We start from the raw sequence: 26,725 nt of genomic DNA on the forward strand, positions 1-26,725 counted from the left end.
AAAGTACATCGACGGAGGAGACATCAGCAGAAATATTTAAGGCCGGTCGCAGCTGTCGATAATTTCAAGAAGAGGTCTGGTGTTCAAATCGTTGTCAGGTATGGAAAAGCATCGAGTTCTGTCACGAAGGCAACTGTGGATTTCGTGCATGAATTCAGTCAGCTCATCGTAGCCGAGGGGTACATCGCACAAAAGGTATTCAGCTGTGATGAAACTGGCCCATTTTGGAAGGAAATACTTAGAAGAACCTACATAACTGCAGAGGAGAAAGAACTGCCACGCCACAAGCCTATGACAGTCCAACTCTTGCCATTTGTGACAATGCAAGTGGAGACTTGAAGATTAAGCCGCTCATTTCTACCATTCCGAAAACCCACAAACGTTCAAGTCGCACAAAATTCTGAAGGAGAAGCTGCAGGTCATGTTGAGTTGAACATTAAAGCGGGCCACCAGGAATTCTTCACCCAGTATGTGAACCTTATCTTCGGAGCAGCAGTGAAAACGTACTTTCTGTAAAACGACCTTCCTCACAGGCCCTCCTCATCTTCGGCAATGCTCCTGCTCACCCTCTTAACTTCAAAGATGATATCCTGGACAAATCTGAATTTATGAGTTATGTACATTTCACGCAACACCATCCCTAATTTGCCGCCCATAGACTAACAGGTGATTTCTAATTGTAGGAAATAGTACACCAAACACCGGTTTCGTCGGTACTTTGAAGTCACCGAAAATACAAATCTAACCATTCGTGAGTTTTGGAAGGAGCACAAGAACATTGTTACTGGCGAAAATTATCGATATGGTCTGCAGATTGTAACGAGGAGAACACTGAATTCTACAAAGAAGAAACTGTGAACTGACTGTGTATCCGAAAGAGATTTCAAAGGGTTTGAGTCTGAGACATCTGTAGTCGAGGAGATAGTGTCTCTTGACAAGTCCATGGGCCACGAGGTAGATGATGAGGACATTAACTATCTCATCGGAACACTCAAGAAGCTGACAACAATGAACTCCTTCAGCTTCACAACAACAGCATTCGGATGTGGTGTAAGAATTTGGTTCCCGGAGTAGGAGTGTGTTGCAGAAATGGTTATCTCTGCGGGTGACTTCAAGGCTGTGTTGGCAAGTAGCAGTATGTTTCTGAATCTGTAGTAAAATCTCAGCCTGATAAGCATATACAAGCCGTGCAGCTGCTTTATCTAATGATACTGGTCTGGCACATTTTCTTAACATTTTGAAATGCAGGAAAAAGCAGACTTCTCTTGATATGTTTCTAAAGAAACGACCTCCAAGTGTGAAACGTAAAGAAAGTGTCCAAAAGACCTAAATTAAGCGAAGTGAGGCAGAAAACACCCCTCAAATCTCAATGGAAGGAAATTCTCCTTCCAAACAATAATCCTCCTCTGGTCTATCGTCTTCCTCGCGCACACAGCGTCCTATCATTAAAGTAATTGAATTAATAAAATCAGTTTACATATTTCTTTTGCCTTCTCTTTTATCATGTTTTTACAATTGTCATTTCCCATGTAACTTCACCTTTTCAGTTTTAAAACCCATAAAAGATATTTTGGCGTGATTTGAGAGAGGGGCTGGAGCGGATTAATTATATTTTAATTAATTTCAAAATTGGGGAAAATTGATTTGTAAAACGAGTAAATCGAAACACGAGCTCGGCCATGGAACGAATTAAACTAGAAATGCGAGGTATGACTGTATAAATTTAATCTAATAATATTCAATTTAAAATCTTCATTAATCAGTTATTTTGAGGAGAGCAAATTGTACGTCATAATTGTATATTCATCTCGATTTCCCCAAACAATATTTTCTACAGCAAATATAGAAATGTGTTTTAGAATCCAATGTAAAATAAGTCTGCGCTAAAAATTCAGCCAGATGTAGAATTGAAGAAAATTCTTCAAGATGAAAGAGTATCGGTTTCTTTTTTTTTTTTTGCACGAGGTCAGCAGGTTCGGAGAAGGGGGATAGTTGATTACATAGACTCCAATATTCAGCTGGTACTTATTTTATGGACTCCGAAAAGTAAAGACGAACCCGGCGCCATTTGAACTCAGAACGTAATAGTGAAAGAAGTGTGGTAGCGATTCTGCCAGTTCGCAGCCTCAAGCTATAGGAATACACTACCTTTGTCGATATCCTTACCAGATGTTTTACGTATATTTTCTTTAGAATTGTTAAGTTTTTGCATTAAAACAGTCATTTCCCATTCGGTAAATAAGGGCGATACATAAATAAACGTCTTACAAGGTATACACTGCATTTATGTTATTATGTACAAAAAATGTGGTTTACATAAATGTGTGACTGTTTCATAAGTTATACTTTCAAGATACATTATACTAAAATCTTTTTACACTTTATTAATTCTGACATTTATATTTTCCAGTTAATATTGCTCAAGGTCAACTACAAGCAAACAAGTATATATGGAATAAAAGGAACTACAGTCTTCCATAATGGAACTTGTGAAAAAATGAATATATCGATGGCATCCGACAAAGCAGTTGACGGAAATTTTGATCCTGGAATTACGCATAAATCATGTGCAAGTACTGACTGGGAAAAATATCCATATTGGCAAGTGATGTTTGATAAACCATACACGATATCCCAACTGAGAATATATAATCGAATGGGAAATAATCGTAAGTATTGTTAAAAAGTTATTAATGTTGTCGGTTCGTCTCAGTTTATCTTGATTCAGCAGGATTATTATCGAAAGTGTTCCAGCCGTGACTCTGTATGACAGTATCGTGCGTTTTGACAGAAAGTTTGTTTTCTAGTTCTAACGATTCCAGTGGCCGATTAAAAGAATCTTCGTTGGCTCACAATACATTTGTTTATTTATGTTGACACAGTGTATATAAATATTATATAGCAAGTTAAAAGAATATTATTATTGTTGATGAAATTTGATTTGTTTTTGATAATGGAAATGAGTTTTGTTTTCTCTTTACTTTGAACATCAGAAGGGACCAACGTGTGATTGATGAAAACGTTGTACTCTTTTAATAATATGGCGGCTATGACCTCGCCAACAAAATTTCCTTTCGGTCTGTAACACCTCTAATTGCTAGTGCAATACTTCACTTTAGAGTGTAAGGGTTTTGGTGGCTTTCGTATCTATTTTTATGGTCGCGCCATTATTAAACCGATTGTTTGTAATACAGTATTATAGCAGCCAGAGTTGAATATAATGTATTCATATTTAAAAAGAAATGTTCATGCATTTGTGTATAACTACATGTATATGCACACAGGTGCACACGCGCACATACAGATGCATAACTAGAAAAGCACTCGGAGAGAGCAGATCTTCGCCAAACCAGCAGGAGCAGCACTACGACGTCAACGTTGACGACGACGACCACCACTACCACCATATCACAATCACCACAACAACTATCCTACCTCTATCACCAACATCAACAACAGCATTGTCATTGCTTCCACTTCAACCGCATACATCGCCATCAACGTTATCATGACGATTACCTTGACAGTCACTTTCACCACCACAACCAGTATAACCACTACAATACCACCATTACGCAACTAACACTATCATCAGCACCACTATTACCACCATCATCTCAGCGTCACACATAACACCGCTCCTGTCGCCATTATAAACACCGATACTATTTTATCCTCCTCCCAAATTTATCTCGATCATCGCCATCATCAACACTGTCTCTTCTGTCACCACAATCACCGTCAAAACTTCGATCATCACAATCAGTTTCTTTACACCGTGAAAATTCCATTATCCGATACTCATGGGACACAGCGGCGGTGGAGGGAGCAAAGCCTGAGTTTTTCAGTCGATCCTAATAGTCAAGGCTTGTCATGTCATCATCCGCAGACCTCCACCAATTTTAAGATAGATGCGCCAGTAAAATTTCCTAATAGAGAAACGAAAATAAACTTTGGAAACAGCAACGCCACCATACGTTACGTGAAATCGATGAACGTGTTTTCAAGGGGGATAATCAAAGAACGTAACCTTGTAATACGTCATGTAATGTAAATATAACAAATTAAAAATCCTTCAAGACTCCATAAAAATTCCCGGATCACTACCAAAGTTTAATCATCTTGGGTCATTGCCATCTTTGTGTCATTACAATCTTTTCCTTCTCATTACCATCTTTTCCTGCAAGTTTCATCAAATACTGTTCACAACTTTCTTAGTTATTTTGCACAGAGACGGACAGACGGACAAATGAACGCCAATGAAAACAACCTCCTTCCTTGGCGGAGGTAATTATATGTACATTTGTATATAAAAGTGTAATTGTGTGAAATATATGGTATGCAAAATTTATATATATATATATATATATATATAATATTAGGGAGTATATCCAAACTTACAGGGAAAAATTAGATTTAGGATTAAATCAAATTTCACAGTATAAATATAAATTAAATTAGAGATAAAACCACTATTAGGCAAATCAAACAGTGATAGACATAAACCAAAACATAAAAAACAAAAATAGATTAATTAATATAATATACAAGATATATATAAAATATAAATTTTAAAATATTAAAATTTGAAATTTTTAAATATATATTTATAGATTTTTATATTTTTATATTTTAAATTTATAAAATTTTAAACTATTAATTTTTTAATGTTTTAATTTATTAATTATTTTTAAACTAACCAAAATTATTAAAAATTTAATATAATATAATAAGTAAAAACACTACGTACTTTTCATGGCTATTATTCAATTCGAATTACAATTAAGTTTAACTTCAATTAAAAATTCGAATTAAAATTATAGTCAATCTTCAGGTTAATGATAATAGTTAAATGAATAAGCAAATAGAGTTAAATAATATTTTTTAGTAAATAAATAAAATAATATAAGGTATACTTGCCATCTCAATATGGCTAACCACTAAGGGTGGGTGTTACTGTAGTTTGTAGCCCCAGGAGAACATCATCTCCAGCTGGCTTTAGGTACACTTTCTGTGCCCTTATGGTATTTGCAAAGGGAGGTCACCCTTCCCTCGTCAACCTAAGTGATACGCATGGACTGCAGTTTCTAGGTTTTGACCTATCCTCAGCGTACGACAATCACCGGTTTCGATGAAGGGAGGTCCCAATGCAAATTCTTATATCATTTTTCCAGTAACCGGTGATTGTCGTACGCTGAGGACAGTTTCTAGGTTTTGACCTGTCCTCAGCGTACGACAATCACCGTTACTGGAAAAACGATATAAGAATTTGCATTGGGACCTCCCTTCATCGAAAGCCGGTGATTGTCGTACGCTGAGGACAGGTCAAAACCTAGAAACTGCAGTCCGTGCGTATCACTTATGTTGACGAGGGAAGGGTGACCTCCCTTTGCAAATACCATAAGGGCACAGAAAGTGTGCCTAAAGCCAGCTGGAGACGATGTTCTCCTGGGGCTACAAACTACAGTAACACCCACCCTTAGTGGTTAGCCATATTGAGATGGCAAGTACACCTCACAATGAAATAATAATTTTTCTTATAAAAGACCCTATTATCAAATGAGATACTTAAAAAATTAGGATTATGTCATACAACCCATTTATTATGTTAAATATTAATTTTTAAGGTAAAACAATAGATAGAAAAATGTATTTATCTCTTAAGATATAACATGGCTTTGAAAAACATAATAAACTCACGAATATCCTAAACTCAGTTATAGTCAATATCTAATAACCAAATTATTTAACAAAATAATCACTATTCATAGTGAACTCAAATAAACAAATATAATTAGCCTTCATTAAAATATTTTCAATATACAATATAAACGAATGGAATTAGCCTAACACAAGTCGAACATACAATGAGTAAATTGACAGAAAATTCGAGAGAATCTTTACATAGAGTCAATCAACCTTGTTACTTTCAATGGCATAAAACTAAATCACTATGCATACCACGAATGCAACCCTGTACGACGTACTAAGTGTGTGTGCGCACGCGTGTGTGTGTATATATCTATTATAATAAACTTCGCAATGTATATATTCTGGTCAGTGAAATTGAAAATGCTCGCAAGCTGATGAAAGCAAAAACAGCTCTAGAAAGTGTGGAATAGCAACAGAGATGCTAAGGTGTAGCGAAGATCTGTGGAAGTACGCTTCAATCGCTTTCTGAAGGAAGATAAAATACTCTCACCGAAGAAAGTGTTGAATATCATCTGGATTCATGAGAAGGGTGATAAAGAACACCTAACACAATTTCACCTTCTCTGCAAGCTGTTACAAAGGTTATATACACACCAGACTATCGATATATCTCGGTGACCATCACCCGCAACTCCAAGCAAATTTTCCGCAAATACTACACTACGATGGATCACAAATTCACTTCTAATAGAGCGAAACAATACAAACTGCGACTGTGAGTCACATTTTTCGACAACGAGAGACCTTCCGTAACATCGTGTTGAAGGCAGTGCTGAAATCTCAGGAAATACAAGGTGTCGCAAAACATCAAACTCCAAAGGGATATAAGCTCTGGATACAACACTGATATAGCGCTGCTATGCTACTAATAAAATTTCCGAATTAAAAGGGCCACAAACAAGGAGATACCATTTCTCCTAAGCTCTTCACCGTATGTCTATAAATACTCATCAGAGACATTGACTGGATAGGTGGCATGAACATCAACGGCTATTATTAATACACCTTTCATTTGAAGATGACGTTGCACTTACCGCCAAAGCCACTGACCATATAGATTATGCTGTCAGAGCTGGATGCCCATCGCTCAGGAGTAAGCCTTAAAACAAACCGCATGAAAAAGAACAAGAAAAACAGGGGAAAGTAGAAAAACGAAACGGATTTAAAGACTAAAAAAGCTAAATATGATAGGAAATGTGTGTGAAATATAAGTCAAGTAAGTAAAAGAAAAATAAGTGAGGAAGATGAGCAGAACAAACAAAGGGATTGAAATTTTATAAGGGTGAGAGTAATGCCAATAAAGATATTGAACTTATCTGACGATACAGGTAACCAGCAGACATAGTAAAAATAGAGATTTATAGCAGAGTAGCAGTATCGCCCGGCGTTGCTCGGGTTTGTTAGGGAAATAACTATATAAGCATTTTTAGGGAGTTATAGCCAAAAAATAGCAAAAAAATGCATTAAAAATGGAAAAAAAATTATGGTAATTTTTTTTTTAATCGTTGACACATCGTAGACATTTTAGAGAGTTACTTCCCTTATATAATATCGAAAAAATGCATTAAAATGGAAAAACATTATGGTAAATTTTTTTAAAATCGTAGACTCATCGTAGACGCGCGCTAATACCCAGAAGGGCTCGATATGAATCACGACTATAAGATACCCGGTTTTGGTTAAACTGCACCGCAAAATGTGGGAGTAGTTAGGAATCTAAATCGTAGGAGACAGACACACAACTTCACTTTTATATATAAAGATATTGTTGTACATGTACGTAGATGGAATTCGTATAGGGGAGGGATATGTTTAAATAATTGTAAACTGAAAGTCTCCGCTTGTAGGTAGAGTGAACGTATCTCCTCTCTTGATTTTAGGATATTAATTGCAAACACGATATTCCGCTTTTTCCTTACGTACATATTTCATCTTGTATTCATTCCATTATAGGAACTAGCATTAGCTAAAATTCTCCACTTGTTGATAATCACTGTCATTTAGGTACGAGATGTGCTTAGAAACTGATATAGAAACCCCTGTAATAGAGTGGTCATTGCGACCATTTTCAACAATTACAACCTTGTGGAATCGGATTTTAATTGTTTGTAGGAGTAGTTCTCGTATCGTAGTTTAGTATGTTTGATTCTCTATTACCATCTCATCGTTACGATAGAGTCCGAGGTGAACGCTTGATAATTCATCCCTAAGCATTCTCAGCGACGACAGTTTAACAAGATCTGCACATTCAGCGCAATCAAAGCTGTCCATGGGGTGTCCAAAATCTCGTCTCCTTGCTTCTTCACTCAAATGAGTTATCGTGTAATAACTGTGACACGCAGTTTTAAGAATAACATTGATGTCTATTTCCGAGATTGAAGTAAACATTTCATCGAATTCAAACGCTCGGAGAAGAAGCTTTAGGGATATGGATGAGTAAAACTGTACAAGCTGCATAAACTCATGACTGTGTTTATCCTCTTTGTTATTGAACAACTGAATGATGTGGCTACAGTTCCATTAGGTTCAGCGGACGTTCTGATTTTGGCATTGATACTGTCGAGGTTCCTTTTGCTGATCTATCCCAATTCACAATTCATACGTTCAATGAATCTACACTTCAGGCTACTGATGAAGTTGTCTTTGAGGTCTTTTAGCAGACGTTAATGTTAATGTCGTTTCAGACATTCAGCTCAGCCTGTTATGCCCAGTTGTGATACTAAACCTTGACCCTCGTCGTTAATCTTGTAATAAGTACTGTGGCTGGTTTCTTCATTGTATGTGCTCGCAATATTATTGAACAGAAGTGATTCTGGACATTTTCAATCATTGCGCAATTGGATGTAGTCCATCATTTTGGCCAAATAGTTTCCGAACATGTCGAGTGCTCTACCGGCTACAAATGGTAGGGAGGCTTTATACGTAGGTGCACAGGATATTCAGAGAAGCTACGAAAGGAAGATTAATGAGGTTTTCGCATTTATATATAGATTTTTAATCACGGGTGTGATAATGAGGAAAGAATTGATAACGGGAGAAGAGAAACTGGACAGGAAGAAAAGGAAAATGAGAAAGAAGTGAAAGCGAAAAGGGTGTGAAAGAAAGAAAAAGAAACACTAAAAGAAAAATAGAATAAATAGAAATAGAAAAAAGAAGAAAGAGAAAAGGGAAAAGGGAAAATAAAGAAATGGAAAAATAACGAAAAGGAAAAATAAAGAAAAGGGAAAAAGAAATGGGAAGAGATGTTGAAAAAAATACAAAGGGAAGAATTCAAGAATAGCAGATGATGGAATATTAGATGCAAAGAATAGAGCACAAAAATAAAATATGTGGAATAAAACATCACAGTTAAAATCGCAGCGGCACTGCATTAGAGAGAGGGACAAACCAGCAAAGTGATAAAGAAAATACAGATTTGGAATGAAGGATATATTACAGTCACGTTTATTATTGTTGTTAATGGTAGTCACGGTAGTTGTAGTAGTAATAACAGCAGTACTTACCACTATTATTATTAATATTATCATCATTCAGGAGGTGAGCTGGCAGAATCGTTAGGACGCTGAACCAAATGCTTAGCGGTATTTCGTCTGCCGCTACGTTCTGAGTTCAAATTCCCCCGAGGTCGACTTTGCCTTTCATCCTTTTGGGGTCGATAAATTAAGTACCAGTTACACACTGGGGTCGATGTAATCGACTTAATACCTATGTCTGTCCTTGTTTGTCCCTTCTGTGTTTAGCCCCTTGTGGGTAGTAAAGAAATAGGTATTTCGCCTGTCGCTATTTTCTCAGTCCAAATTCCGCCGAGGTCGACTTTGCCTTTCATCTTTTCAGAGTCGATTAAACAAGTACCAGTTACGCATTGGTGTCGATATAATCGACTTAATCCGTTTGTCTGTCCTTGTTTGTCCTCTCTGTGTTTAGCCCCTTGTGGGTAGTAAAGAAATAGGTATTTAGCCTGTTACTAAGTTCTAAATTTAAATTCCGCTGAGGGGACATTGCCTTTCATCTTTTCGAGGTCGATAAATTAATTACACTTGAAACGCTGGGGTCGATGTAATAGACTCATCCCTTCCCCCAAAATAGTTGCCCTTGTGCCAAAATTTGAAACCATTATTATTATCATCACCGTAACTATTATTATTATTGTTGTTGTTGTTGTCGTTGATGTTTTTATTATTATTATTATTATTATTATTATTATTATTATTATTATTATTATTATTATTATTATTATTATTATTATTATTATTATTATTACTGTTGTTGTTGTTGTTGTTGTCCATTTAAAACGGGTTTGAATTTGTCAATGAAATTCTTTTCTCTGCCTTTTCTCTCGACTTCGCTTGAGATGTGTAATTTGTAGAATAGGAATATTATAAACATTTTCTGACTACATGCAGCCAGAAGGTTGCTTACAGGATCCCTTATTTGCTGTCGGTGCACATGTGAACGTTCCGATAGTGCATTCCCAGTCTGACCGACGTTTATTCCTTCCCAATTCGGGCATTTGATGCAGTAAACTAGCAAACTTGCACAAAGGAACGAATTAAAGGATATAATCACGGATCTATTTCGTTTTGGGATTTGGTTTGCAAGATTCTTTATATGAGTTCGTGTGTTGAAGCATATTTAGTTGTGTCTGAGGAGATCCATTTTCTTTTGTGCCTTATAATGTAACACACTCACCGGTAAAATTTCCAATCATTTCTTATTTTTATTTTCCTAAAATTTTCGTTGCGTCTTGCAAAATTTTCAATTGTCTTGAAGAATATTGAAAAGGTTGCAAGACGCAACGAAACTTTTAGGAAAATAAAAATTTCGGGAAAATAAAAATAAGAAATAATTGGAAATTTTACTGGTGAGTGTGTTACATTATAAAGCACAAAAAGAAAATGACTCTCCTCAGACACAACAGAATCACAGATCTAGCTTTGATTCTAAGTAAAAGACAGACGAAAGCTTGACACACTTGTTAACAAAGGCAAAGTTTGAGCTAAACAACAATGATGATTCATTCGTTGTATCCAAATGCAATGGTAATCGAAGAATATTTGTCAATGCAAATAGGAACTACAAAAGCAGATATTTAATTTATTGCATCAGATGACCGAATTGTGAAGAGAAATACGTTGGTCAGACTGGAATGAATTATCGGAACGCAAACATAAGTACCAACAACAAATCAGAGACCCTGATGCCTATCAGACCCCTTTAAGCAACATTCTAGCAACATGTGGTCAGAAAATGTGTATAATGTGAATAATTCTACAAACTACACAACTCAAGTGATGGTGTTGGTAGTGTTACGCATATTAACGTTGATTTGATTGAAATCTAAAATTTCTGGAAAATTGTAGGAATCGTAGCAAGAGAATTCAATGAAAAGAGGGATGTTATTGACAACATTCTTCAATACAGCCAAACAATTATTTCTTTAGTTGCGGTCAAAATAAGGAACCCTTGACGTGCCCACCAAACCGAGACGACCACGGCGCTCACCAATAACCTAAACTATTTCGATGAATAAAGCGTGATAACTGCTAACCAAGTTGGCACAACTACTAACCCATGACATCTAAGCCACATACTGATTGATCTAAATACTGCTAATACTTAGTTGGCGCACTCACTAAACCATGATATCTTAGCTAGTTACTGATTGGTCAAAACACTGTTCGTAAGATTCAGTCTGCTGCAGCCAATCGGAAGGTATTTAAAGTCACAACTACTGCATAAACCTGATGATTGCGTAACAACAAATATATATTCTGTTATTATAATATTGTAAAATTCTAAATATTTTATATGGTAAAACATTAAAATCAGACTAGGTCAGAATTTGATTTATATATTCCTCTTTACACAATCATACAAACCCGTACACACACACACACACACACACACACACACACACACACACACACACATGTATATATATATATATATATATATATATATATATATAAACATATACGAATAAGTGGACAGAGAAATAAAAGGCATTCAACCAATTTATTGGGAGTTACAAGTATGGATCAAAATAGTTTGATTCAAATTCCTTGGTACTCTAGAGTTTCAAGCACGATGTTAGTCGTCAGCCATTTTGAATTTGAATGACAAAAGTTGATTATTATTAGTGTAGGGTGGACTGCGATTGGTCGAGGAAGGTCATGCGGTGTCGTGTTTTGATGTTGGTATACGGGTAACAGTTAGTTGGAAAATACCGCAAGGTGAACAGGAAATTGACCACGTGGAGGGCAGGAAATAGACTAGAAGTCAGTCAGGTTGTTGGCGGTTAGTAAGAAGTGGCGGCATGTGCAAGTATATAGTTCTATAAGTTGGTGTGTAGAAGCGTTCATATAGTTTTGTGTACATGGGTATATTGATGCGTGAGAGCACATTTGTACATAGGCGCACACGCGCACATTTGCACACACACATACACGTGCGTGCTTAAACAAACACGTATGCACATACACACGCATATGTACACACACATCTAACCGCACGCATCCTCAGACGTAAAAATGCACCCTCACATCCCCATCCCCATCCCCAACCTGCTACTTCCTAAACACTACCACATTCCCTTCAGAAGGATCTTCTGTCTCAAGGGTCGTAGTATAGAGAGCAACTCTTACTCCATCCGATGGCCTTACTAGGTACTATACGGGTATGACAGCTACTGACTCCAAGGGAACATACTCCCTGTATATGCACTCGTTCAGATCCAGGGACAGTGGGAACTCTACTTCTCTGTCTGTTTTTCTCTGGAGACTCCGTGATCTCCGAGATGAAATACCCAGCATTAAGGTGACTACTGTCGATGTAGCCCCACCATATTCACCCGGCGCCCCCATTAGCCAGCTCTGCCTCGGTAAAAACCTGCATATCCTCCAGGAACCCTCAGTATCTATAAAGAAAGAAATACGATTCATCGTATTGTTGCCAGGAGAGATATTCATTTCTGGTAAATTTCAGCCCTCTGACAGCCGACAACCTGGATATACCACTTTACCAACAACTGCTACCTTGTATCGCCTGTATCAAGGTCACCATTACCAATCAACCCTATGAGCAGGGCAGCCATTTACAAATTCCCAACCTTTGCCAACTCTCACCACATTCCAACTCCAATACTTATCAATTCCCAGTGCTTTCCAATCTCCGACGCTTGTTTTACGTCTATATATGACGCATCTACATGAGCGCATCTACACACCCACATGGAGAGCTATAGACTTGTGCATGCCACCACTTCCTCCTCCCGGCCAACAACGTGACCGACTTCTTGTCTATTTCCTGCCCTCCACATGGTCAATTTCCTGTTCGCCAAGTCGTATTTTCCAGCTAACTGTTACACATTAACTAATATCAAATCACGAGACCAATTGCAGCCCATCTCACGGTAATAGCGATCGACTTGCCATTCAAATTCAAAATGGCTGACTAGTAACGTGGTTAGAATTCAAGAGTACCAACGAATTTGAATCAAGCTCTTTTGGTCCTTATATATATGTGTGTGTGTGTGTGTGTGTATACTTGGAAAGGCACACGGCGTTACCTGGGAGAGTGGCTGTGTGGTAAGTAGCTTGTTTACCAGCCACATGGTTCCGGGTTCAGTCCCACTGCGTGGCACCTTGGGCTATTGTGTCTTCTACTATAGCCTCGGGCCGACCAAAGCCTTGTGAGTGGATTTGGTAGGCGAAAACTGAAAGAATCCCGTCGTATATATGTATATGTATATATATATATATATATATATATATATATATATATATATATATATATATATATATGCGTGTGTGTGTTTGTGTGTCTGTGTTTGTCCCCCTAGCATTGCTCGACAACCGATGCTGGTGTGTTTAGGTTCCCGTTACTTAGCGCTTCGGAAAAAGAGACCGATAGAATAAGTACTGGGCTTACACAAGAATAAGTCCCGGGGTCGAGTTGCTCGATTAAAGGCGGTGCTCCAGCATGGCCGCAGTTAAATGACTGAAACAAGTAATAGAGTATCTCGGAATAATAATAATAATAATAATAATAATAATAATAATAATAATAATAATAATACTTTGTCCTTTGTCTCCACCATCTACCGTGGCTATTTATAGACCCAAAGAACATGAATTCTTTAACCACCCATTCTCCAACACAATGGAGTGTTGATGGTGGCTGTGGCTACACATTGAAGATGATGATGGTGATGGTGATGTTGCTGATGATGGTGATGGTGGTGAAGATGATAGTAATAACAATAATAACTGACAGATCCCGTCTTTTTCCCTTTCTTTTCGTTTCCTTCTCCGTATTTTATTCTCATTATTTCGAACTAATACAGACACAGTAAGCCTTGAAGAAAGGAAGAGGAGGAAAGGAGAAAAAAAAAAAAATGTCCGGAGATAAAACTATCAACAAAAAAAATACAGACGAATATAGATCTGCTAGTCTTAAGAAGCGGCGCTATGAGCAATGCTTACATGTAGTGAACCCTAAACTGACAGATCCATCTCCTAATATAAGAATGGATGCTCGTCATGCTTCAAGGTCAACAAATCAAACAATAAACCGCATTGGTCGTTGCGCGGATTACAAAAGACCACGTACCCGAAAATTGAACCAAATCCTGATTGAAAAATCAGTTACTGGATCAAATCTTCCCAACACACAGGAGCTGGACGAACCCCACAACCGGAATATTCCAACAGATGGCCATCCATGCTCATCACCAAATAATCAAAAGAAAAAGAAGGAAAAATGGTCTAGGGAAGATAATAAAGAAGTTCTCGAGGCCTTCTACCATGCCATATATTTCCCCACAGATAAGTCTAGCACTGTACAAGCATACTTAAACTGGAGACAGAAACACCCTGAAGTAAGACCCTACATAGACAGTAACAAGCTTGCCAATGTTAGAAGAAACATTATAAAAAAGAAATTACTGACTGAAGTAGAGATTGATCAGGTTAGACAAGCAATATCGGATAAAATGAACGAAGCTGCAGCTAGAGAAGATAATACAGAGGAAATGATTATAGACCAGCCCAGGGCGGATAAAAACGAAGAGAGGATTGAAAGAGTTAGTATAAGTGATAGGCAAAGTGAAATACGCCCTGAACCAATCATAAACACTAAGACAGATGAGCATCAAATAGATAAAGAAAGTCACACAAATATTGACCCAACAGAACTACATGAGCTAAAAAATCAAATCATGATTGAATGGCTGAAAATTAAAGAAACCAGCATGGATGAGCGTGATACACTTCCTAAAATCCGCAACTCTAACCAAAACATGAAAATAATCGGTAAAATCCGGCTTGCACTTAAGGATATAATTTCAGTTAATGATGTTGATATCACAAACCTCAACCACCTATACTATGCATCCGCGAAAATCTCAACGATCCTATGTGGTGTAAAGATTAGAAAACGGCAACAGTCCCACAAAAAGCCTTCTTGGCAAGAGCGTCTGCAACAACAAATTAAAGTATTTAGATCTGACATTGAATATTTGAAAAACCTTAAGGCTCACAAGACTACCAAACCTACAAAAACCCCAAAATTACTGAAAAAATACAATATGAAAACTATACTTGATATTGATGCCACCATAGAAACCATCAAACAAAAGGTATCTGCCAAAGCTACCCGCATAGCGAGGTATGAAAAGCGTGTTAGATTTTTCAAGGACAACAACATGTTCAAAAATAACACCAAGAATTTTTACAGGAAGATAGGAAAAACAGCGTTTACTGCAGGGTCTGTACCATCAAAAGAAGAAGTGCAGAGATTTTGGAATAAAATCTGGGCAGAAGAAAAAACACACAACGAAAAGGCCCCCTGGATTGACAGAATATCTACAGAACTGGATCCCTTAGAAGAGCAAAAGTGGGAGGGTGTCAAGGTAGAAGATATAAGATCTGCTCTCAGGAGGTCAAGCAAATGGAAGTCTCCAGGAAAGGATAAAATTCCTAACTTCTGGCTGAATGCCTTCCCAGAGAGCCATGAACTGCTAACAGAACTGTACAATGATGTTCTGCAACACCCTAGTAGGATGCCTCCTTGGCTAGTTAATGGGTTAACATTCCTGCTTCCAAAAAGTGAAGAAACAAATGAACCAAAAAACTATAGACCCATAACCTGCTTAACAACTATGTACAAAACTCTAACATCTGTCCTGACGGAATATACCTATAGTTTTTTAACAGACAGCAGCATATTCTCTAATGAACAGAAAGGATGTAAACGTGGATCCTACGGCTGTAAAGACCAACTACTCATCAATAAGATGATCTTAGAAGATTGTCACAAACGACACAAAAACTTATCAATAGCCTGGATAGACTATAAAAAGGCATTTGATAGCCTACCACATAGCTGGATTAGGAAATGCCTTGAAATGTATAAGATAGCACCAACTCTGCGAAACTTCTTGACTGTAAGTATGAGATCATGGAGAACCACACTAACTCTGAACAGTGACAGTGAATCCCTAAATGCTGGTGATGTAAAAATTTCGTGTGGCATTTTCCAGGGTGACTCACTGTCACCACTCCTCTTTTGTTTATCCTTAATACCTCTCTCAAAGCTGCTCAATGACGCGCAGTACGGGTATAAAATGTTTGATAAAAATATAAATCATCTCGTTTACATGGATGATTTAAAGCTTTTTGCAAAAAATGATCAACAACTCAAGGGCTTACTAGCGATAGTCAAACAATTCAGTGACGACATCAGAATGCAATTCGGCCTCGATAAATGTGCAAAGGCTACCTTTATCAAAGGAAAAATGACAGAAACATCTAACGTTAACCTTGACCAACAGAATGTCATAAAAGAACTAGACCCAGCGGAGAGCTACAAGTACCTAGGGGTAATTGAAGGGAACGGAATAAGGCATTCAGAGATGAAGGAAAGGATCAGGAGAGAATGCTATCGAAGAGTGAGAGCAATACTCAAGACAGAGCTGAATGCAAGAAACAGGATCGAAGCAATCAATGCATTAGCTATACCAGTCGTGACTTACAGTTTCAATATTGTTAACTGGTCAATTACTGAAATATGTCAGCTCGACAGAAAAATAAGGAAACTGTTGACAATGCATAGAATGCACCACCCTAAGGCAGATACAGAACGACTCTATCTGCCAAGAAAAGAGGGAGGCCGTGGTCTTTTGCAACTGGCAATAACAATGAAGATTGCTACAATTGGCCTAGACACCTACCTGAAAAACTCTGAGGACTGGATGTTAAAACTTGTCTCAAAACATGAAAACAAGGAAGCATCATACTCAGTCACAAAACAGGCAAAGGAATATCTAAGTGAATTCCGAATACAACCAATTTCGGAATTAGAGATAGACATACAAGGAACAAGCACAGAAAAAGCTAGGCGCATGAAAACCCGTGCCAAAACTGCGGCCTTAGATATTCTGAATAATAAATGGCAAGAAAAACCTCTCTACGGCAAATACCCAAAGAGAGCGAATAATGCAGATATCGACAAAGCCCTGACCCATCAATGGCTAATGGCCTCTGGCTTAAAATCTGAAACAGAGGGGTTTATCATAGCAGCTCAAGATCAATGCCTACCAACAAGAAACTACCAGGCCAACATATTAAAGATCAGAAGCAGTCCAACGTGTCGTGTATGCAAGCAACAAAATGAAACCATTGACCATGTGGTCTCCAAGTGCAGTCTTCTAGCGCCTACAGAGTATCTCAACAGGCACGATAGAGCTGCACAATATATTCACTGGGTAATCTGTAAAAACCTGGATTTGCCCCATGAAAAAAACTGGTGGGAACACAAACCAACCCCAGTGCTTGAAAATGACCACATCTCACTCCTCTGGAACTTCACCATTCAAACTGACAGGAAGATAGATGCAAATAGGCCAGACATCATATTGAAAGACTTCAAACAAAGAACATGCCTCCTCATTGATATGACTGTCCCAATCGATATAAACGTATCTGTCAGGACCTACCAAAAACTGAGCAAATATAAAGATCTTGAAATAGAAATCAGCAAAATGTGGAAGCTGAAGACTAAAACAATACCTGTTGTCATAGGTGCCCTGGGAATGATAGCAAAAGGGGCTGATAGCTACCTAACTCAGATACCAGGAAACCCAAAAATGGCAGAAGTTCAAAAGATAGTGCTCATGGGAACTGCTCATATCCTACGCAAAATACTCTCTATGTAACCTCAAGGTTTAAAACAACCATAATTTTCGGTTTAAAGAGGAAGGGGGAAAAAAAAGGAAAAAAAAAGAAAAAGGAAAAAAAAAACCCCTTTTTTTTTTTTTTTTTTTAAACATTCATTAGTACAACATCCCCACCCCCCAAATATATGGCACACTAGGCATAACAACAACATGAACTTCCAACCCTGTTGTCTCTTGAGGTCTCTGGGTGAGACTTGGAGCCAACTTGTACAAATATAAAGCAAAAGTCAAACATAGAATAATAATAATAATAATAATAATAATAATAATAATAAAATAACCTGATGCAGTAAAATGGCCTAATGCAGTACCAGGCAGTAGCTCTCACGGCTTCTGATCTTAACTGATTGGAAGTATTATCATGTACATTGTTTTGTCTTGGTATAAAAGATGGGCTACAGCAAATATTCTGCTCAATACCACAGATTTGTTTGTCAGTTGTTTGACTTTAACCAGTTGAGCATGTCCCTTAGTGGCTGACGATATGTGCATCTCTGATCACGAGCAGAAGTAGTGGGGGAACATCATAGCCATGTGTTGAGAAGGATTCTTTGGGGTTTGAATTCACCTCTGGAAACATGGGTGGTTCTTTCAACATCCTTAAACAACCCTTATTCAGGGACCTTTTGAGCGGGATGGGCTACCCAACCTGAAGAAAATTCTAACTGGCCCCACCTGCAAGGTCATGTGCTGTTTATCTTGATATGAGATCACCATGTCGCGCACATATGATTGTGATACATGTGCCTGGTGTACCCTTATCAGACGGGTAGTCATGATGGGTATATTGGGCTTCGTATATTTTACCCCAGTGTCCCTTTGATGGCATGAACTGCTCTCTCACTCAATAATAATAATAATAATAATAATAATAATAATAATAATAATAATAATAATAATAATAATAATAATAGATGCAGTGTATGCCCTGATGCAGTACCAGGCAGTGGCTCTCATGGCTTCTGATCTTAACTGATTGGAAGTGTTATCATGCACATTGTTTTGTCTTGGTATAAAATGATGGCCTACAGCAAATATTCTGCTCAATACCACAGATTTGCTTGTCAATTGTTTGACCGTAACCAGTTAAGCATGTCCTCTAGTGGCTGACTGTACAAGCAGAAGTAGTGGTGGAGCATCATAGCCGTGTGTTGAAAGGAATCCTTGGAGGTTTGTATAATTCACCTCTGGAAACATGGGTGGTTCGTTCAACATCCTTAAACAACCCTTATTCAGGGACCTTTTGAGCAGGAAGGGTTACTCGACTAGAAACAAATTCTAACTAGGCCCCACCTGTATATCTTGATATCAGATCACTATGTCGGGTACAGATGGTTGTGATGCATGTGTCTGGTGTACCCTTATCAGACTGGTAATCATGATGGGTATACTGGGCTTTGTATATTTAACCCCAGTGTCACTTTGATGGCATGCACTGCTTTCTCACTCAATAATAATAATAATAATAATAATAATAATAATAATAATAATAATAATAATAATAATAATAATAATAATAAACGAAAGTACAAAATTTTCCACTTTTATGCAAGAAGATAAATTCTAGCACATTATTTGAAGGAAATTATGTAAGAGCTTCTAGGTAAACAGCATTCTTTGTTTTCTGGTTTGGAGAATAGACAAATAGGTCTTGCAAACTACCTACACTGGAGCAAATTTCACCATAAGAATTTGACTATAAGAAAATCAAGCCAGTAGACTTCAAATACTAACCTTGAGCTTTATTAACAGACATTGCAAAGGGAAGTCGCACTGGGAATTGTGTTCGTTTGAACTCAAAGGGCATATCTGTTGGTTTGATTGAAATTCTTGGAACGAAAACCTCTTCTTCAGAGGCACATCCAGTAATGATGGTAGCTTCTGTCACATTAGGTGACAATGTCTTGACAATCAACCCTGTCCCATTGCATAATTTAGGAGGATCTAAATTTCCTAGAAGCATTATTGGGACTCCTACCTTTAGAAAATGTTTATGTGGAGGAATTCCAGGTGGCTCAAGAGAATTAAGGAACTCTGTTGGGTAATGGACAGCTTGATTTTCATCAAGGACTGAAGTAACTGATTTGTATTTCTCCCATAAATTTATTGTTGCCTCTGATGTCCTGTAAGGTGTTACCAAGAGCTTCCATTTCACCTCTATGTGACATGGTGCGTTCACCCTAAATGATATGGTGGCATGGGCACAACACTTCTGCTGAACCTGAATCTTTGCTTATGTTACAAATTAGACTGTCAGTTGTCACCAGGTTTAGTGGTAATTTAAAAGCCGAATGAGCTGTTCGTCCACCTGTGAGAATGGTGGCAGCAAAGCCAGACAATGGTACAATAACTGCAAATTGTTTTTGCCTCACTTTGATGCTCCTCACCAGGAGCATCAAGAAAGAAAATTCCTCTGCTTTTTCCTTACGATTGTAGAACCCTGCCCGCACACACAAACACACACAAAGATACATATACATACAGTATCAAACCACAGAGGAAATAGAGGATGTGTGTGAGAGAGGGAGGGAGAGAGAGAGTGAGGGGTATATTGTCATATATACATACATACATAAATAATAGTCGTACATCTTTCTTGTATCTATGTATGCATGTGTGTGTATGTGAGAGAGAGAGAGTACCACTTAGACATCACTCTCCCTCACACTCACACACTCACACACACACGCACACACACTTACATACAGAAAGATGTGTCCGCTTGACGATTGTCCTGATGAAACAAAATAACTTTCGTCAGATTTCTTGAGCGCTTAGTCTTCATACATTTTCGTAACTGCCTCAGCAACTTGGCATAGTACCCGCCAATTATGTGTCAGCCCCTTCAAAAATAGTCAATAAATACCATACCTTTGCATCCTGAAAACCTGAAACCATCACTTGCTGCTTGTGTAACGGCCTAGGCCATCTTTGAAGCAGAAGAGGTGGGGTATTTCTCCTCCGTCTATTGTCTATTTGACTCTATCTCAAAGTGGTAAACCCAAAACTCATCTCAGCTTAGGAAATATTTAAGGAAACTAGCTAAATCTGCCTCAAAAAATGTCAGATTTTCCAGTGATGTTGTACGACTTGTGCGCTTTTCATCAGGTGCCAATAGAAGTGCCACCCACCACGCAGAAACATTCGTCATGACAAGTTCATCATGTTTATTGTACAAAGTGTTTTCATGTCTCTCTCTCAAGGTATTTGATAACAGCACAGTGTCAAATTTTGTCCATTTTCAAGAGAAGTCGCTATTAGTAATATTTGAAGTCTTCTTTGAACAGTCAGATATCAGTTTATCTGGAAGGAAACAATACAGATATTAAGAAGTAGAGTTGAAAATTAATGCATGCAAGATAACACAGCTCTAGCATCACTCCTTCATAGTCGTCCTATGAATATTTCAGCCCACCCTCGTATATCTAGAATATCTCCACTGTAAAATTTTCATCTCAAAGCTAGTTGGAATTAAATTAAACAACATAAAACAGTTTGAAATTTTTATCAATGTCAGTTTGCTGTACCACGTAGAGAGAAGTGGATGTTCCTATGTATTCATTCACGCACATTCATACGTTACTACACACATTAATGATGCACAAGGCAAACAACCACAGATACAGACACAGAAGTATACACCACCTTGTTAAAGATAATTTCCTTGTTTTCAATTAAATTTATCTATCTGTCTCTCTGTCCGTCTGTCTATCTATCTATCTATCTATCTATCTATCTATCTATCTATCTATCTATCTATCTATCTATCTATCTATCTATCTATCTATCTATCTGTACGCATGTACATATATGTATATATATTTTTGAATCTCCCTAAGACCTACGTTAAGCGTACAGATGCTTGTGGAGTACTCAGCCACTTGAACGGTAATTTCACGAGCAGGCTCTTCCGTTGATCAAATCAACTGGAACCCTCGTAGCCGTAACCGGCGGAGTGCCAGTACATATTGTGTTACCGATTATTTAATTAGACAAATTATTAAAATGGTAAACTCTTCGCTTGATGATCTTTCTTTTCAAATTATTCTCAATATAAATAACATCTGATTCCAATTTTACTCTTATATTTTGGTTCTAGGTAAGAGGCTATATGGATTTAAAGTTTCTGTTGGATCATCACTTTGTTTTCAAAGTCAAGGTTATGAATACGATAAAGATGTAATTCATATTAAATGTAGCAAACAACTCACTGCAAATTCTGTCAGGATATCGTTAGATGGAGATCGGAGAATGCTTACTCTTTGTGAAGTGGAAGTGTTACGTAAGTTATGTTTATTTGTTATTTCACTTGGTAAATATTGATTTATGAGAATGTTACAGAGCTATCGATTTTGAGATAAAGTACAACCGTTTGTCTTGACTTCCATACTGAACTGATAACTATGTTATCGATCCTGAATATTTAAAAAGGTAAAATGTATTGAGCGGGGTTTGAACACCGAACATAAATGAACATACTAATTACCATTAGACGGTTGGTTCGGTTTTGAAATCTTTCTGCTTCCTCTTTGTCCCTCCCCCGCTGTAGTTTTCCTAAATAGTAACGCCTTAGTGATACAATTTCAATTCACTATTACAGGCTAAGCAAACACTTGTCAAATATACTTGCATACTGCTTACCTACAGTCAAGAACTCTATATCCAATGAACAAAGTCATTCTGTAGGCCATAAAATTTCCGACTAGTGTTGACTGGAGTGTTGATAAAGCTAATTAAGATTGATATAACAAATATTTCAATGGTGTACTTTATAAACTAAATATATATAATTTTATATACCATTACACTCTCGCCAACTTCCATTCACTCATCTTATTTCATTTTACACGATTCGATAAGATTATGTGTTTTCAAATATTCGACTCATGCATGGTTATGTCCATTTTTGAGGTCACTAAAATATTACTCCTTATTTCTTCATTCAAGCCCTAAAATTTTTGTGGGAGGAGTCAAGTCGATTACATCGACCCAAGTGCTGGACTGGTACTTATCTTATCAAGCCTGAAATGTAGAAATCGACTCCACCGGAAATTGAACCCAGAACGTAAAGACGGAGAATATGCCACTAATAATAAAATTTAAACCATATTCATTCTATAAAATATCATTACAACTGAATATTAGGTGCTAACGCTCATGAAATACATACAGCAACCGTGATATTTTCTTTTTCAATCATTTTTGTTATTACAGAATGTGTTCCTGGATTCTATGGAGAGATGTGTAAGAAACGTTGTGAACTCTGTGAAGGCTCTGAATGTGATCAAGTCACGGGACGATGTGAGAAAGGTTGCATCATAGGATATTACGTGCCCTATGGTTCCCAGAAGTGCACAGGTTAGATAAACTTTTAATCTCCTGCTCAATAATATTACTGAGGGATTATTAAATTTCATTGCAAATCTTTCTTATATCAGTTTCTAGAAATATCCATATCCGCAATAACCTTTTTGAATATTAACATTATCAACCTTATATGATCTGGTATGATCATTATTTAATATTCTGTTTGGAAAATCTATGGGACTTAATCTGTCTCATTAACTCATTAACTCGATTACTTTCTACTATTACCGCCGAGATATTAATTTTTATGCGGAAATATATTAGAAATCTTACAACTGTTTATGGCACAGATTGCTTTCCCTGTAATATCTTTCTTCTCTTCTTCTGTGTCTTTCCTTATTTTAACATTTCGGTCTCAATTGTTGTTTCTCAGTCTTTCTGTTCATTTTACAAATATACAATTTACTCTTAGTTTCAAATATATATTGCTCTTAGCATTCCCAGCAAAGGCAGACTGTCTAGAATCTTTGTTATGCCGAAATTAAAGATGACCAAAGTAAATCAGAACTCTGCACTATGTAAAACAGCCATTTTCTACAGGCATTGTCGCAATAAACACGCTATAGGTTCTACTTTTAATAAATGTCTACCGCTGGAATATATTGACCAATGTCTTGTTTCCTCTAATCATCATCACATCTGTGCTCCAAACACCAAAACTGAACGTGAGCCAAAATGGGTGGTGTCCCTACGTGGTCCCTTGACGTGATAGAACTACCAGTAAAATATTCAGGGAAGTATACTTCTCCTTAAAAAGAGACTGGTATACTGAGTATTGTAACAGTGCATACACTATTTCTGGAAACAAATGGATGCTCATCTTACAATTAACTTTCAATGAGGAGGGATATGGCTTTCGTAATGTCATATTTACTGGGAACGTGATACCTTGGATAATTAATTTGGCTCCTTTGCTCTTGAAACCATCAGTAAAAGAAGTGTTAGAGCTCTCCACATCAAGGAAACCTTCCTAATGTGCTCACCTACATTTACATTGCTTATTACATTACCCACCTACGGTTTGCACTTTTGTCATTTCTTCGATTTGAAGTTTCCTCTTCAACTATACTATTGGTAACTGTGCCGATGAAACTGTCCCTGATTCACACCCTCTCAGCTTTGGATTTATCCATCATTAAGTACAGTCCTTCACACTACATTATTGAACTGTTTCCTGTCACCTCTGAAAACATGCACAGCTATGTAGATGATGCAACATTTTTTCCTCGTCATCAACAGCTGGCGTCAACAGATTATTTAATCAACTCATGTCAGGAATACACTGAATCCATTACAAGAAACTTTGAGAGAATCCGTCAGAGTGTACATGATGTCTTTGTCTCTTTTACAAACACAGAAACTGAATCACTACACAAACCAAGAATATAGTGATGTACTTAATACTTTCTCATCAGAAATAACAGGAACTTAAAACTATTTAAATTGCTACAAATACTATGGCTTAGCATCTCAGATGAAACCTCAGAAATGTACGTCTCAAATGCTTCCCATAATATAGAAATCATCCTCAGAGACAGCAAATGCCTGAGTCATGATCAGCGCTGTCTATAATACACAACTAAGTCCCCAAACAGTTTCCTGCTCACATCCATGGGACAACGCTGTTGCCACGAATATTCTCGATGAAAAGAAGTCTATTCAACTGACGGGCAGTAATTTACTCACAAACACACACCAATCAATGTCTTCTACCGTTCCTCTGTAGTTTTCTGAATAATACTTCTATAACTACATCCATTCACCATATCCTAACCATCTCTCAACCCCCTTAAACATTCACTAAGTTCCCTTCCTCCAGTTCTTCCCTCTCAGAATAATAACTATCCGGTGACTATCAGGATCACCATTCTATAAATTTTCAAACTATCAATCATCTCAACTAATTTCACCTGTATGGGGAGGCTTGAAGGTTCATGGATGCCGTCCCACTTATTTATGTAAATCCTAAAGTAAAATTAAGATATTCTCCCACACAGAAGATTTTTCTATCTGTAACCGCTGGATATCAGTGGCATTAAGCAAAGGAAGGTATTGTCGAAAGCAGCACTAAAGATTTTCTGTTAACTTTAGAATAGGAATCTGATCCTAAACCTTGCACATAGGTAAACTTACTCAATAAGATCTTGCTAAATAAGGGATCCAATTATAGCAGATCCGAAAATATATAAAGGGCTATATAGTATTGTCAATGGAACTGGTGTTATGGTATTTGCTAGTTATAGACATATTTCACTGCAGATTTCTCTTGAGCCCTAAGAATCTCTGATACGTTAAAAAAAAAAGAAAAAATATATCTAGCCGTGAAAGAGAAAGGAAGAGAGAAAGAAAAGAAGGAGGAAAGAAAGAAAGAAAGAAAGAAGAAAGAAAGAAAGAAAGAAAGAAAGAAAGAAGGAAAGAAAGAAAGAAAGAAAGAAAGAAAGACAGACAGACAGAAAGAAAGAAATAGAGCGAGAATTAAGAGAAGAGAAGGAGAGTAAGGAATTTTCGAAAACGGCAGCATGTTTTTGCTGGTGTCTTTTAATAACATGTCCTAAGCTAGACATTAACCTGCATCTCATGATGAGGTTCCAACTTTAGGGAGTATAAAGTTACTTTTTAGTCACCACAAATCGGATCTCTGGCCTGAGATGGTAATACCAGTGAGGGATGAACTTAGCAGAAGCGATTATTGAGGCTAAGACACCCAGGATTCGGAGTAGAGTCTGCTCTAAGACATGGGTCATGTAACCCTACCGCAATGTGGCCATGCCCTGATTTCACGTGAACTTCTTCCACTGTTTAAAGATTAAATAAGGCTTCTGGCTCAAGATAAAATTAGGAGAGTAGGAGACCAAAAGATTAACCTGTAAATACATCGCAGTAGGTAACGAGAATCTAATGCTGTATCTTGCACAAGGAAAATCAAGAATCTTCAGACTATGGTAGAGAGGTCCAAGTCAGCCGACGATTGTAGGCATGGGAGGGAGAGAGAGTGAGAGAGAGAGAGAGTGTGTAAGACAAAGAGAGTGAGCTTTTAGCCCCGAAACATGAAATGCTATATATTTTGCAATGTTTTCTCCCTTTCTTAAAATAGTAAACTCAAACGTAAAAGGGACACTAATTCTCAGAGGATGAAAAGACTATATGTAGTCTTACACTTTTTCGAGATCAGTGACTTTCGTCACTGGAAGAAGGATATATGTATTTGCATTGGGACCCCTTTCCATGGAAGACCGGTGATTGTCGCGCGCTGACGACGGGTAAATACCCAGAAACCCGGGCCCGTGCGTATCACGTCAGGTCGACGATAGGAAGGATGGCTTCCCTTTTCAAATACTGATAGGGCACAGAATAGCTAGCTGGAGAAAATGTTCTCCTCGGGCTACAAGCTACAGTAACATTCACACTTAG

At 37.5% G+C, this 26,725-nt stretch overlaps 1 protein-coding gene across 9 annotated transcripts in view; it reads left to right on the forward strand.

Moving 5' to 3' along the window:
- LOC115219456 (receptor-type tyrosine-protein phosphatase T-like) overlaps positions 1-26,725 on the forward strand; it is a 110,801-nt gene that overhangs the window by 15,219 nt on the left and 68,857 nt on the right. For 8 of the 9 annotated variants that reach the window (XM_036509124.1, XM_036509127.1, XM_036509128.1 and 5 more), the window contains 3 exons: positions 2,411-2,669; positions 22,047-22,229; positions 23,162-23,305. In XM_036509124.1, the coding sequence (XP_036365017.1) occupies positions 2,411-2,669; positions 22,047-22,229; positions 23,162-23,305 (586 nt within the window). Of the gene's footprint in view, positions 1-2,410; positions 2,670-17,113; positions 17,124-22,046; positions 22,230-23,161; positions 23,306-26,725 lie in introns of all 9 variants that reach the window. The other variant, XM_036509126.1, reaches the window with a different exon arrangement.

This window comes from Octopus sinensis, linkage group LG14 (genome assembly GCF_006345805.1).
Source record: "Octopus sinensis linkage group LG14, ASM634580v1, whole genome shotgun sequence".
NCBI lineage: Eukaryota > Metazoa > Mollusca > Cephalopoda > Octopoda > Octopodidae > Octopus > Octopus sinensis.